This window comes from Strix aluco, chromosome 5, assembly GCF_031877795.1.
Source record: "Strix aluco isolate bStrAlu1 chromosome 5, bStrAlu1.hap1, whole genome shotgun sequence".
Lineage (NCBI taxonomy): Eukaryota > Metazoa > Chordata > Aves > Strigiformes > Strigidae > Strix > Strix aluco.
Window position 1 is genome coordinate 13,099,049 of NC_133935.1, and position 16,138 is coordinate 13,115,186.

Below are 16,138 nucleotides of genomic sequence, written 5' to 3' on the forward strand. Positions count from 1 at the left end.
TGCAAGGCACAGGGGGCAAAGCACTCCTCTGCATTCTTCCCCCTGCAACACGTGGCATCCCTCTCACGGGAGACAGTCCTCCACAAACTTCCTCTGCCGTGAGTCCTCCCCAGGAGATGCATTCTTCTCGAGATGCTCCAGTGTGTTGCAGTCCTCCCAGCACCGAACTACAACAGTGGGGGCTTCTTTCCACAGAGTCCTGGGGGTCCTCCACAGGCAAATCTCTGCTCCTCCAGTGACCTCTGTGGGTGACGGGGTCAGCCCTGCCATCTCACCATGCCATACAGGGGGGCTCTCTGCTCCAGCACAGCTCCCCCCCTTCCTTCCACTGACCTCGGTGTTTGAGGACGAGTTACTAGGAGGACACCTCTGCAAAGACCCCAACCTCTCAGGTTTCCCTTCTTAAATACGTTATCACAGAGGCATGGCCACCATCGGTAACTGGCTCGGCCTTGGCCAGAGGCAGCTCTGACTTAGAGCCAGGGGAGCTTTCGAGAAGCTTCTCACAGGGGCCACTGCTGTAGCCCCTTCCCCCACTACCAAAAACCCCACCACACAAACCCAGCACACCCTGTCAGGTGAGTTTCCACAAACTTGTTTTGAAGATTGATACAGAATAACTTCCTCTCTCATATGTTTTCTATTTTGTGTCCATAACCACAACCTTGCTTCCCTCTTCTCTTACAGTAAAGATACAGAATAACCAATACAACTGAGGAACAGCAATATGCACAGCGGAAGCATGCTATTTAGGAGATGTTAGCAAGAGAATCAAACAGCATCTAACGAGGGCAGAAATCTTCCTGCTAAGTTAATATCATGACAAGAGCAAAAACTGAGTGACTAATAAAGAAAATTAAAAAAAATTTAAACTTACTGCCTGCCAGCTGCCAGGCTATGATAAAAATGTCTTCACCTGAAGAAGCTGAAGTTAAAGCCTAATGGAAGACAACATTGATCAGAGGAGCTGAAAACAGTGCCCTGAATTACCTACTATACATCTGTGCACTAAACCAAGAGCCTTTCCACCAGTGAATCTTGCAGGCAAACTTAATATGGATTTCTATCATCTTTGAAAGGCTATTCACACAGTTAAAAGTACACTGAAGGCAGAAGGAAATTTATCAAAGTCAACCATAGCAACAAATCATTACTTGTTGCTCACAGAAATGGAAAACCTATTTTGTGTGCCATATTCATCAAAAGTCTTCCGACAAGCTGAAAAAACTTTCACAAATCTAGTATTGACTAGCATATTCTATCCCTAATCAAGTACGCACAAGAACACATATACCATGGCAAATTTCCAAGCTTCACAATTTCCCTTTAAGTGGCAACTTCTTATTTTTACTTACAGAAAACTTACATTCTGGCTTCCCATATCAGTGAATATGCTTAGACACACTTTTTTTTGTGATCCAGAGCCACCCTTAACTAGCTAGCTCCTTGAGAATCAAGCCCTGTGAATCCTACTATGCAGGATCTTTGACTACTTCAATTCAACTGAAGGAACTCAAGCCTTTTCCTAACCGGAATTTGGAACTGGTGCTCTGTGCAAGTGACCTCATGTGACTCAAAAATGTCTGCTTCTGCACACCACAGTACTCACAGCTTCCACCTTACAAAAAATACACCATACCTGTTGCACTTACACAGCAAGAAGAGCCAGCAACTTCAGCCTTGCTTTGTCTCCTTACAGACTTGCTTGCTCAGATAACTCAGCTAAGTTTGCATCATGTGGACCAGCCCAGCCTTACAGATTTTGAGCCAAGATATATCCCCATCATCTCTGTAGAACCTGAAACACTAGGTTCTTCAGAATTAGATCTCTTGAGTTCAGTAGCACTCACAGATGTATGGGTTTCTTTCAACTGCCAAAAAAAACCCCCACTTAAGAGTGTACAAAAATTGCCTAGCATTTTAGGAAGTGTCTTATTCCTCATAAGAACATACATTCCAGGACAGCAGCAAAGGACTACCTAACAACAGAGGCAGCAAAAACATGAAATACAAAATCCTTCTAACAACCAGTTCTGAACCAAAGAGCTTGTTCCCAGACAACAGAATTAAACAAAGTTTTTCAAGTTAAATGTGTACAGACTAATACCATTTCTTCCTCGAGATCTCACAGTAATCCCTTTATCCACACTTTATTCACACTTTCTCTAGAAATAAAACTGCAGAAGCCTGTTGGTTATTAAGAAAGAACAGACCTATTTTTTGTTACTCTTATGAGCACTCTACTACACTTATGAAACTCCATACCTGCAAGAAACCGTAAAATCACAACTGCCAAGTATCTTGCAGAAATACAAAAATCGATGCTGGCCTAAGAGACAGTTGCTAGAAATCTTAGTGTATTCTGAAACAAATCTGTAATGCACCTAGTACTGTCCACATACAAGCTCAGTCCCTTCCCACAGGAAGCAGCATGGTTATTTGAGACACACCATTTCACTGTAGTTCCACAAAAAAGGAACGAATCCTTTACAGCTTGGATAACCTTATCACTTTTCCAAAAAAAGCTTCAGATAAATTTTTCTGTCCTATCTCATAGCATTAGGTTAAGTTTATTCTCTATCACAAGAGATTAGATTTGATTCTCCTTTTAGTGCTGCACAAGGAAGCTGACGCAGGCTAACATGGACACAGGCAGCCAGAAGACTGGAAATATTCCAGATATACTGGAATATATCAACTTATATCTGCCTATTGTGGATAATTGTGCATTAATTTTGCAAATAAGCACTCCCTCGCAATGTAATAAAGATGATGACCTATTTCAAGACAGAGGCAAGTCAGATATAGTAGAAGCCTATATCCATTCTATTCAAGGAAGACTATGGCCCCACAAATGCGAGGCTATAAGCCACAAATTTATTTTCGCATCTTTTGCTGCTCGTCAGAATACAGAGTGCCTGAGACAGCACAAAAGAAAACTATCTTTTATACTTTTTGCACCTGGCATCAGTACTCAAATCTTGCAGCACACCCCAACTGTAAGATGTATGATTCACATTTGGTAAAAGAAACCTGAGAGTTCAAATCTATTCTGTAAAGAAAAAAAAGCAGCCGTTATTTGTCCAGGCACAATATGTCCTGCATTTGGTTTATCACACTTGGCGATGATGGAGAATGCTTTCATAGAACCAACTAAGTAATTTAAAAAATAAAAAATTAAGCATTTGATTTGGAAACTGTTTTATAGAGAGGACAAAATCATCAATACCTATCCAATACTATTCTAATCAGCCCCTTCAAGCTTCTTTTTTACACAATCAATTCAATTGTTTGGTCCACTGAGCTAGGATAGGATCCACTTTGTCAGAAAATGCTTTAGAAAGCTGTCACGTATGAGATTGTTCTCAACTGGACTAATGTCTTAAATAACTTGAAAGTGAAGTGTCAGAGTGAGAGAGAGGCACCAGGACATATGAATAGGGTTAATAACACCCCACCTCAGCATTCACAGGTCAAGAGGCAGAGTTTGCATCTTCCAGTTTCTTTGCTGAAAATCACTGTTACCTCTTCCTCACATTTCATTATCTTTTCTTGAGACATTTCCCATCCTCATCAACCTTGAATGCTGCCAGTCCTTGTCCTACCTCTTACAAAGTTTGCTTTTATTTTTTTTGCAGTCATCTGCTCGAATACACACATACAGTGTTACAGAAGGGCAGTCCCTTCCCTCTTCCTATACATCAGGCTCTAGCTCTTCACCTATCAGTGGAAGCTTCTCTCAACTTGCACACCCACTGTGTTACATTTTTGCATTTTTCCTACTCTTTGCTTGCTCTTCATGCTTAGCACATCTTCAACGGTGTAGTTAAACTTTTTATTAAACAAATATGAAAAACACTAACATCTGAAAAACTTTACTGAATTGAAAACCAGTGTGCAATGAGTTTCACATGAGAGTTTATAGAAGTGACACGAACGTCAGCATTTTTTATTAATGTTGGTGAATCATTTTTATTGCAGCTCCTTTACAATGTCTGAGATACGAACTTTGACAGTGTATTTTCATTGTTGGCTAGCTAGACAGTTCAGAATGAGTCCAGTAAAATTCACAATCACAGAATAGTAAATAAGTTACAGACAACAGTATCTACAGAAGTTACTGTAGCAAACAGGAAAAGGATCCTGTATCTTTTTTCCACAAAAGTCTATGAACATATCTTTCTAGACTGATGAAGAATGGCCTTGGTGAAGATGTGTAATGGTATGTTCAAGAAGGAAAATCCTGAAGAAGAGGTACAACATTTTTTGTACCATCCTGTCTGATGACTAGGATCATAACTAGGTCAGTTAATACAGTAACGTGATCAGCAGGCATCTACTGTAAGCACAGCAGTTAGTAAAATATTAAAAAGGCTTCAAGATGAAAACTATTTTCCATTTATCAGGTAATATTTTTTAGGAAGGCCAATCCTTAACCCCTAATCAGTAATGCAGGTTTTCAACTGTGTTTGTTACAACACTGTTCCTGTTAAGCAAAAAAACCCCACCAAAACGAAACACCAAACAATTTCCCCTCTACTCCAAAAAACTAGGAAACCTCTGACCAAGTTAACACTCAAGGATCAGAATATCATCTCTGAGGAACTAGTGGCAGAAAATCTACTGAAAAAATAAGTGGAAGGCTAACTGCGATTCTAAGACAAACACATTCAATAAAGACTTGCTTTCTTTACCAGAAGACTTGCACCACACAAAATCCTGGCATTACTAACAGTTTTCACTTAATATTCTTGCACCTCTCATTTATTTGCAAACCATCAGTTGCAACTGAGAGTAATCTATGCATTTTCCTTTGTTTAATTCTAAAGGCAAATTGAATTGCTCATCATTCATCTCTACCCAACCCAGAATAAATAGCCTTTCAGTCTGGCAGACTTTTGCCACTTAAGCTGCACCCTCTTTAACAGAAGGAATTCAAACTTCAAATGTTCCTTACTTCTTATAAGTGTTTAAAAATATTTTTTTAAATACAATGCTAAATTGTGAAGGATAAAGCTCAATAAAGTCTATCCCTGTAACATAACCAAGCAGTTTCTCTGTAAGAACAGAGTCACCAAGAACCTTGGGCAGCGTTTGCTCTGTGGTTTACACCAACCGAGAAAGTGGGTGCAACTATTGTATTGTCCTTGGCTATTTATCCCTGCTCCCTTCCTTACTCTTTCTCCAGAACTTAAACCTTTGGCTGAACCATTTCAGTATGCTAAATAAGCAGAAAACTGTTCTCTTTGTCAAGGTTAGTTTTTTTGCCAGTCTAGTGTGCTGAAACAGCTTGGCAAAGGACCCAGTAACCACCTGAGCTGGTACAAAAAGTCACCTTTCCTCTCTACAGCCCAGTTAGATGGATTCAGGCTACTACGAAGCAGCAGCCTTCCTGTTTAATTCTCTTTCGTTCCCCAACTTTCCATCACCTGCCATCTTTGCTGCTTGCTGCTGAGTAGAATTTGCCTCCGAGCACTATAAAAAGGAAAGTTCACAAGTGTTTTCTACCATAGTAGAACAGCAGTGTGAAAAATAAGAGGTGTCTGTATCCTTCATTTAAATCATTAACCACCAGCTGCACGGCTTTCTTTGATCTAACTAAATCTTTAATTCCACATTCCTCAAGGCCTTTGTGTTGCATTATTACTAGTCTCTTTTATTCACTTTGGTACTAACTCAGTAGTCATGAGGATCACGCACAGATCAAGTTCTCGTACAATTCACTGTATTTATATTTATGAATTTAACAACTTCTCCCTAGACTGTCACAGTTTTAAAAAAGAGATAAAACACCCTATCCTAACTTATTTAAGAATGCAATTTTTATTTAGAGAGGTAACTACCAGACTCTCAATGTGTTAAATCCATACAGCAATGAAATTTTAAAAAATACTATCATGCATACACCAGACTATTTCTCTGCATACCTTAAGTCGAAGACAAGTCATATTTGTGATGGAAAGCAAGCAGCCAACCAGCTAATTACAATAATTGCCTATAAGAAGCAAATGCTAGTCGAGCAGAGCTCTTACACAGCTTGGATCACATTAATTAAAATGACAAAACAAATAAACTGAACTACAGAACTTACTCTGCTCTCTCCTTGCCACACAATTAATTAGATTGTCCAGAAAAGATAATCAGCAGCTATTTAAAAGTTCATGTAATCAATCCATAAAATAATTTCTTATACACTTTGCAATATTCCAGAACTAAACTATTACTACACTGCGCATGAGGTTTCTACCAACTAGTTTGAAAATGTAAGACAGCTGGAACTGTTGGTCCAAGTAAAAATATATTCTGTTTGTTCAGAAATATCTGTGATGCAATAAAGTAACTAAGGTATCCATCCCATTCTTTTCACAATAGGTCTCATAACCCAAAACAGAGCAGGTGTACTTGTTGGGTTGTTTTTTTTTTTTTTTGTAAAACATGAGTAATTTGCTCCTGATCACAGAAACCACATTCTCCTAAAGGGCATTCTATGTTCTACTCAGCAGACCATGCTGCCTTAGTAATCCTAGTACCAACATGAAAAATGAAATCATTTAAGAGGCAGAATTGGCTCCTTGCCACTCATCACAGAGTTAGGCGAATTAAAAAAAAAAAAATCCAAACCAAGATACAACAGCTACCATAGAAGGAACCATCTAGTTTAGAAACAACCATCTAGTTTAGAAAAATTAAAAACAAAACCTGCTGAAAAAGGTATTTTCATTTGACTCAACCAAACTTTAGCTGATCAAACTGGAGAACTATTTAGTACATAAAACCTGCTGCTAGGCTTATAACCCATAACTACTGAGTTGACTGGAAAAAGCTACATCAATTTCCAATGAGGTACATAAGCTTAAAAATGTCATTCTCATAATTCTAGCAAAATTATGAGAATGCTTACAGAAACCCTTTCTGAAAGCTACCTCAGACGATGCTGAAGACTCACATTTAAATCTATATTACTTACAACTAACTAGAAAGAACGTTCAACCTATTAAGATTTAATGAATTTACAAAACCAGTTCAAAGATTGAGGCACCAGTATACAACCATCCAGTTTCAAACACCCAGATACTATCAACTCAAAGTTATAATGATGTATTTTATTTCATGTTGATTTTAGAGTGCTTTTCAAACACCATTAGTAATAACTAGTACTAGAGGGATAAAAAAACTAGACATGCTACTCAGACTTCAGAAATGCCTACCCTCAAAACAATCCCTTTATCTGAAAAAAAAAAAAAACCAACCCAAAACAACCAACACAACACTGTAATTGCATTTGAGATTTACTTCTTATCAGTGCATTTAACAACAACTTTACTAATGTATACTTTTTAAGGGGCCTCACTACGTAACAGATGAAGATATTTGAGCTGGTATCCCCCTTTTAGTGGTAAAAAAAATAATTCCTAGCCACTTAGTTATGCAACACATTTTTAAACAGTAGGTACATTTTGTTCATTAGCAGCCTTACTTGCTTGCCTCGTAGAAGAAAGGTTTTAAAGAAAGTTGATACCTTTCATGCAGAAATTGAATTGCCTCTTTATACTAAATCTTGTGCAGGTATATTGGGAGAACCTACAAAAATATTTCACTTGATCAAAACCTTAGAAAAACAAAAGCTTCCTTCAGTGCCCAAACACATTCCTATGATCTCCTGAATTCAGTATCAATAGTGTGGAGAACTCATTTGATACCAAACACTATACTTGCACTGCACAAGCAGCTCCATTTTGAAAAGAGCACACATTCTGCTTTCTGATCTTTAATGCTCACATTGGTTGGGGAGTGTCTGGGGGGGCTGACAGCTGGCAGCACTGTCCCCTGAAAACTCCTGCCTGAACTGACAGCACTTTTGGACAATGGGAATAGTTAAATATTAAACCTTTGCTGTCTCACCTTTTTTTGCTAGGGTCCACGTTCATAAAATATCATCAGAAACAGAATAAAGAACTGCACTGTTGCTGGTCCTTCAAAACACACAAATGCTAAAAAGGTGGAGTAACAAGCCAAATAATTGCAAAAAGGGGTTTAAACAGGAAAAAAAAAAAAGGGCATGTAATTCTGCATCAAGCAGCCTTGTTTGACTTTAGCACTGGCCACAGAAAAGGAAATCAGTTGCATTAATACGTATTTCATCATTTCAGAAAGAAGCTGTGCGCAGAAGGGAAGATCAGGAGGATTTCACTGTACGCCCAAAAAGCTCAAGAGCAACTGGAATAAAAAAAGCTGAAGCAAAGAAAAACGTACATTGCATACTGACTGCTGTATCATGCACTAGCTATGGGAAAGTAGCTGTGTTCACACACACAGATGTGTGAACAGTTGAAAATTATGAAAACCACAGCTGAAAATTACAAAAACCATCTCACACCTCAAAAACCTAAATACTGTACCTAGAACTCTCAAGTGGTCAAAGCTGTTGGAAAAGTATACTTACTATACAAGAAGCTCATAGAGGACCTTCGCATCCCTGGCACACTGACAAAACTATGGCACGTAATCATATTTCTGTGAAAAGTATGCTCAGAAGCAATCCAGAGAGACCAAGCAGGATTGTTACAACCTAGCATGGGAAGCTCAAGATCATAAAGACCCAATGTGTCAGGATCTAAACCTGGCAAGTCCAGCTACAGAAGCCTCAGCTGAACAAGACTTCTCATTCAAATATAAAAAAAAAAAAATGAAGGCCAGTGCAGTTTCATGAGACAAAGATGATCTTTAAAAAAAAAAAAAAAAAAAAAGGAGGTGAGGGGGAAACCTCACTGTACTACCATTACTCCCCCTAACCACATTCCTCCTGTCTCCTACCTCGCAAGAATTCTGGAGCTCACTGGATGCCACGTTGAGGAGATTCAGTTCACTAAGCTTGCAGAAAACTAACCCAGCAACAGCAATGCCAGCTTCTTCAGTGTTAGTAAGTTGAATCAACGTAGGAAAGTATGACGTAGGTCCTAAATCGGCACAAGGGAGTAGATCTGGCTGAGCGGCCTGACGCAGGCCCAGGGAACAGCAAAACCCCCACCCTGGGGTGGCAGAGCACCATTTGATTGCCTTTACTCTAACCGCAGCGATAGGGAGCAGCATCAACTGTTGTGGACTATGGTTATGACAGAGCATTTCTACTATATTGTACATTACACTGCCCTTCAAAAGTAAGTGGTTCAAACTGAAAATAAAACTTGCAAAAAAATTACACTTGGCCAAAAAGTGTCTCCAAAAAAGCTTTAAACCTGAAGCAGCTTCTCTAGAAGGCTGGATTGGAAGAGATTTAGCGATTTCATGATCATCTGAAACGTCCTCTTGTTTCCCTTGCAAGTACAAATAAAATTATACTTCCTTCTAATGGAAAATCCCTCCAAAATCTTTCATGAAGTCTAATTTTCTATAGATACAATAAATAATAAAACTGAACTATAGATTTGTTACAAAATAACCAAAGTGGAATATGAGTTTTAAGGAAATTAGGGGTTTTTTTTCAGTTTGTTTTTTAAAATATCTACCATCAAAAGACACTGCCATTAGAAAAACAAATCTCATTTGGTCTACAGTATTTTTAACTACATGCAACAAAATAACTGCCTTTCCTGGCTAAACAAGTGTCAAGAAGGATGTTATTAGAACAGCTTTAAAAATAAGATGTCTTTGGGTTTAACAACTACAACAAAATACAAATGGGAATAGCATAAGTGGCTTAAGTAACAACATAAATTAACAAAAAACTCAGTACCAAACATATTGTATCCAACCAGTTTGTGGATATCCACAGAGACAAGAAACAAGCCTCCTGAGACATCAAACCTTTCAGAGGCAGCTACTACTCTATTAAGTAAACTTTGTGTAATCGAACAAGCTACCACAGGACAGAGCTGTTAATCCTATTGCCTTTTGGGAAAAACACCATAAGCAGAAATTTCTTTAGTATCCCACTAAATTCAAGTATTTCAAGGTTGTGTTCTAATGCTCGATCTACCTTGCCACAAATAAATCCTAAAACACCTAAGGAAAAAAAGACGAGAGGTTATCAAAGTCATTGTCTTTTCTAGACCTGGATCAACTTTCCCCCATCACTCTTGACACGTGTTTGCCTCTAGAGGTGACAGAATCTATTCATGGACATTTTATAAATAAGAAAGTCTATTTTCATGCTTTGCTATACCTAGTCATAAAGAAAAAAGTCTAATAGTAACGTGAAGCCATCTCCTCTGCTAACATTTAAACTCACTACTTCTGGCAGTAATCACCACAAGTCTGGAGAACAAGTTATTTGCATTCTTCTTTGCATCAGATCCGACAATTTCCACTTCTTTTTTAAACACCCTCAGGTTTTTTTTAGTCTTTCCTCAAAGCTATGACCTTCTAGTCTTCAGATCACCATTATTCTTCTCTAGACTTTCCTCAGCTAGACCATGTATCTTGTGAAGCTGTGACCCAAAGTCAGACATAGCATTCAGCTAAGGCCTTTCCTGTGCTATGCAAAACAAAAGGATTATTTCACTTATCTTTTGAGATATACTCCAGCAGAACATTAGCTGGATATGAAGCATCTTGTAGCTAAAGTTTAACTTGTCCTCACAGTTAAAGAGGATGTCATTCACAGACTATAAAGTTATCTCAATCACTGAATGCAAGTGCAATGAAACGTAATTGAGAGTCAACATAAACTTATTCCCAAAACTACAAAAGCAATGAAGTAAAAAAAATGCTTATATTGTTTCAACTTTCCAACTAACACATTTAATTGTAAACTCTTCAGAGAAACAGAAACCTAAAAGGAAAGTTATTCTAATTCCCAGCATGATAGGTTCCTTAAATGTTATTGCAACTAAACGAACCCCAGCTTTTCTTGGTGTACCTATGCTATTTTATGAGAACTCGCCACTTACCTCATGAGGTTAAAGGCGCCTTTTCATTCTACGCATCTTATTATTCTTCTTAAATCTGTTTTATAAGATTAAGGTCTCTAAATATATAACTAATATTCACGCAGGACAAATTCCAGCATTGCCACCTATAAAACAATTGACCATCCAGCAGCTCAGGCCCTCACTTCACAACCTTCAAAGTAAGTTTTGTCTTCCAAAGAGCAGTTCAGAGCACAAAGCTCCAAGTACAGAAAATCCCATTTGAATTATTTAATATTGGTGTAAATAATCTCTAGCAACAAGAACTGAGCCTTTCCTCCCAGCTGTCACACACCCCTTACTTCTTATATCAACAACCCTGTTATACTCTAAAAACATTCCATCCAAACAATCTCTTGTCCTGAGAATTCATCCTGGGGAAGAAGCCAACCTACGTGCCTCTGCACACCAGCACTTATCCTAGGCCTCCCAACTTCAGCAACTGAACGTTGAGCGGAAGAAAAAAATTTCTGCTAAATTTGCTTTCTCCTAACCCTTTTCAAATCCTTACGCCTCCATGAAGTACCCATTTCCTAAATGTACTATGTGAGTGCATATGCAGTTACTCTTACTAATCTTGAACTGTAACACAGAAAAAAATGCTTTAGCAATTATTATACTTTCATGTAATAACTTCATTATTAGAAGATTTTTAGCATCAGCAGTTAGGCCACTGAGGCAACTTCTGAAGAACTAAATTCATTATTTGATTAAAAACTGACCATGAGTTGAACAATATGGCTTAAACTTGTTTTTCAAAACCCCAACCCTTGAATTTGTAAGCAACATTGATGCAGTTTTAACCAACACAGAAGCACTCGATTACAACCTTGATCCAGAATACCTCCTTTACCAGAGGGTTCCAACTTACAAGTTTGTATAAGACTACTTCAAGGTCTCTCAGAGATTCACAGAATCACCTAGGTTGGAAATGACCATGAAGATCATCTAGTCCAACCATTAACCTAACACTGACCGTTCTCAACTCCACCATATCCCTCAGCGCTATGTCAACCCGACTCTTAAACACCTCCAGGGATGGGGACTCCACCACTGCCCTGGGCAGCCCATTCCAACGCCTAACAACCCCTTCTGGAAAGAAATGCTTCCTAATATCCAGTCTAAACCTTCCCTGGTGCAACTTGAGGCCATTCCCTCTTGTCCTATCACTCATTACTTGGTTAAAGAGACTCATCCCCAGCTCTCTGCAACCTCCTTTCAGGTAGTTGTAGAGGGCGATGAGGTCTCCCCTCAGCCTCTTCTTCTCCAGACTAAACAACCCCAGTTCCCTCAGCCGCTCCTCGTACGACCTGTGCTCCAGACCCTGCACCAGCTTCGTTGCCCTTCTCTGGATTCGCTCGAGTAATTCAATGTCTTTTTTGTAGTGAGGGGCCCAAAACTGAACACAGGAATCAAGGTGCGGCCTCACCAGGGCCGAGTACAGGGGTATTCTTGTGGTACACTCAGCTTAAAACTAGAAACTGAGTATAGAACTCAAGGTTTTCCTTCTGGAAATCGGGACAGCAGTTCCAAAAAGATTACAGGGAACAAAAACTTCCCAGGTATGTCCTCACTATAAGAGAGGTTATGCTCCTTGATGGGCTTCTACAGCAAGGTTACTTTTAAAGCTTAGATTCACCCATGTCCTGAAGGAATGAAACAAAACACTGGAACATGTACTTGCATTAGAGCTATGAGTCAGTTAGAAGCACTTCAGTATTTTTCTGACTTATGTCACTTTGAATTTGCCTTACACTTTAGGTTGGCTTGTTTTAGTATTAAGGATAGTTTCCATTTTAACTGTATCAGCAATTTTTTGGTCTTGAACTTTATTAAAAGTAAAGATTTAGATGAAGTAATAGGTGTTCTTACACAGTAAAAGTAATTACTTAACTTACTTAAGAACTAGCTAACTAAAGAACAAAACCACATCAGAAAATAAAAATTCTAGCACCAGCTCTGCCTTACACATGTGTGTTTCAGTATCTCCAATGTTCAAGAAGTTTGCTTTAAATAATACAAGAATACCCCCATACACTTCCGAACCTTGAATATATGCACCCATATTTGCAACGCACCAAGCTCTCTGCTTGGCAGGTGTTCCAGATACCAGACTGCTGCTCTCTCTCATGTAGAGACGTAAGGTATTCGGGGGGGGGGAGAAGAAGCTACAGTATGTAATTTTGCATTTGGAGTCAAATCTAACGACTGACACAGGCTAAAACATTTCTGAAGTTCAAGTGACTTACAGCAGTTCTGCAAAAAAATCCCCTTGGTACAAAAATTGATTTTTTAAAATTCTTTCCTCCTGCCACTGCTTTCCCCTCTCCTCTCTCTTGCACCTCAGTTTATTTACCCAACTCAACTATATTGATATTACTGTTTCTAGGGCCACAATATAAACCAGGTATTGAAATATTTTTTTTTTTTTATGGCAGAAATAACTGAGAAATTCAGTTCCATGCACAGCTGTACCAGGACAATCTGGTGACAAAAGTCATCAAGAAGCTTTTTAACCTTATTTTGCTGCCGAAAGAAAGCATTTGTTCAACTCCACTCTTTAGGTATTTAGGTTTCTAGACCAGTTGAGGGTTTCTCCTTACTCAGGGAAGTTAAGACTGGACTTGTATTACCCAAAGCATTTAATCACCCTGTCGGTTAGGTGTAAAATACACGTATACTACTGAGCTTTAGCTGCCTTCAGCAAGTAAGCCAGTAGCTCCTTAAGATGAAGAAATCAATCTCACCTCTCACTAGCATCGATAGGGGCAGACTCCCTCCCTATTTCTACTTTCAGGTCGTCTACCCAGCATGAGTTCTAGCACTTGTCAAACTTCTCAACTCATTAATTCCGCTGTAATCCACTATGCTATTGATAAATAAAATGGATAAAAAGATAGCCTTTTCCCGGTGAGTTGGGAGTCAAAGCGGACCCCCCTGTGAGCTGATGATCCAAGCCAGTTCGCTTTCCCTGCTGGAGGTGCTCTCCCCCCAGAGCAGCAAGAAGCCACCTGGTGGGCTCGGCACCTCCCAGGGCCACAAGACTCTGCTCACCGAGGAGAGGTCCTGTACCAATTACACAGATATGCTGGGGAGAGCTGGGCTGAAATAGTCTTCTGCAACTAACACTCAAAACAAGAAGGCTGAGCTTCTGGCATCTGTATTTACCTCCAGAACAGAACTGATGTATGGCATTTGGCAATTCGTTCTGACTTCAATGCCTATGGTATTTGAATCGACGGAACACCTTGTGTTGCTACGGCACATTTCATTCTGCCTTCTGAAAACGTTTCAGAAGCGTTAGCAACTTACACTTTAACCCTAGCAAAACAGGTAGTACCGCTCGCTCTCCGTGGGATTGGGAAGTTAAGTAACATGCCCCAAAACACAGGAAGTATGTAAGAAACACAAACCAGAGGCCCGACATCCTCAGTGCCTGCACAGTGCCCTGTCCGTTAACATTTCCTCAGAGTCCTCGCATAGGAACGGTGAGCCAGGCCAACAGTCACAAAAGGAACCCTACCCAACCCCGCTTTTAAAATATATTTCGAGTGTTTCCAAACCATCGGGGGAAACCGATTACAAAACCCCCACACAAAAGCCCTGCCGGCCAGAGCCGCCCGCTAACAGCCCTCTGACAGCAGGGGCACGGAGCGGGGCTCGTCTGAAACCGGACCGCGACCGCCGCCCCTCCCCAGCCGGAGCGCGGCGGGGCGGGGGAAGCCCCGGCCCCCGGCCCCAGGCGCGCCGCCTCCTCACGGCGACACGGGCCGCCCCCGGGACAGAGCGGGCCCGGGCCGCGGGCGCTGCCTGCGGGCACCGGGGGGTGCGCGGCGGGAGCGAGGCCGCGGAGAGGCGCGGAGCCTCCCTGCCCCGACACTGCATCACCGGCGGCGGCTGGAGCGAGCGGCGCCCCCGCCGCCGGAGAGGGGGGGAGGAGGCCGGGGCCTCCCCGGCGCGGGGATCCCCGCCGCCGCCGCCGGCCCCGCGCTTCACGCTGCCCCGCGGGGCCCCGGCGAGCCCCTCGCCGCCGCCGTCGCCCCGGCCGGGCCCGCCGGCGGCCCCCGGGCGCGGGTCGGCCGGAGGGGGCGGGGGCGCATTCGGCGGCGGGAGGTGGGCGGCCGCCGCAGCCGCCGAGGGGCCTCACCTCCTCCGGGATGGCCGGGTCGCCGCTGCCGCTGCTGCCCCCCGCGTAGCAGGCGCCGAGCGCGGGCGGCGGCGGCTCGGGCTCCATGTCCCCGTTGAAGAGCGAGGCCCCCTCCGCGCTGCCGCCGCTGCTCAGCGCCGCCATCTTGGATCGAAGCGCTGGGGCGAGGGAGGGGGAGGGGGGAGCCGCGTCCCCGCCGCCGGGACGCCCCCAGCCGCGACCCGTAGTGGGAGGGGGGGAGGGGGCGAGCGCAGATCCCGGCCAGCTCCCAGCGGCCCGCGCCACCGGCACGTCACGCCCGGCCCGTGACGTCACCCAGAATCGCCGCCGCGGCCACTGCGCATGAGCCGCCTGACGTCACCGGGAAACACCCTGACGTCACGGCGCGACCACCGGTCGCCCTGGGAACTCAAACGTGGGCTGGGGCCCCGCCCCCTCCCCGCGGCCCCGCCCCCCGCCGCCTCAGCGCCCCCTGGCGGGGCGGAAGCGCGGCCGGTGGCGGACGGGGCCGGGCCCGGCGCTGGGGGCCGGTGGCGCGGGCGGGCCCGGAGGGCGGCGGAGGCCGGAGGAGCCCGCCCAGAGCCGGCTTGGCGGGGCGAGGGGGCGAGCACCGAGCGCCAGGGGGCCTGCGGCGGGCTGCCAGCACTGCCTCGGCCTGCGGGTCCTTCCCAGCGGCGGCCTCGGTGGCAGCGCGGGGAACCCGCCAGCTGCGGGTGGAATAAAACCGGGACTGGGGTGCCGGCAGGATTAAAATGAGAAACAAATGGGACCTTACGTACAGTGTGAGCTAACGGTGTGCTGGAACAGGAGCGCGGTGAAGAGCCAGGGCAGGAAAGGGACCCTTTACTGGTTTGACGTCATTTGACAAACAATAGTGTGGCGGCTTTGAGGTAGCTTTATAAACAGGTACCTTGAGGCGATGACAGAGATACTTCCAAAAACCATATTTTCATCTGAAAATGATGTACCTACTCTAGTTATAACTACGATAATTGATTGCTAGAACTGATAAAACATCCTTATTTTTTCCATTGACGGCATTTGGGCCTTGAGCCGCCACACAGGGTGCTTCAGGCAAGGGAAG

At 42.8% G+C, this 16,138-nt stretch overlaps 1 protein-coding gene across 3 annotated transcripts in view; it reads right to left on the reverse strand.

The window, feature by feature from the left end:
- BRAF (B-Raf proto-oncogene, serine/threonine kinase) overlaps positions 1-15,354 on the reverse strand; it is an 88,355-nt gene extending 73,001 nt beyond the window's left edge. For all 3 annotated transcript variants that reach the window (XM_074825999.1, XM_074825997.1, XM_074825998.1), the window contains exon 1: positions 15,055-15,354. In XM_074825999.1, the coding sequence (XP_074682100.1) occupies positions 15,055-15,198 (144 nt within the window). In that variant the 5' untranslated portion in view covers positions 15,199-15,354. The remainder of the gene's footprint in view (positions 1-15,054) is intronic.
- Between the last annotated feature and the right edge of the window lie 784 nt (positions 15,355-16,138).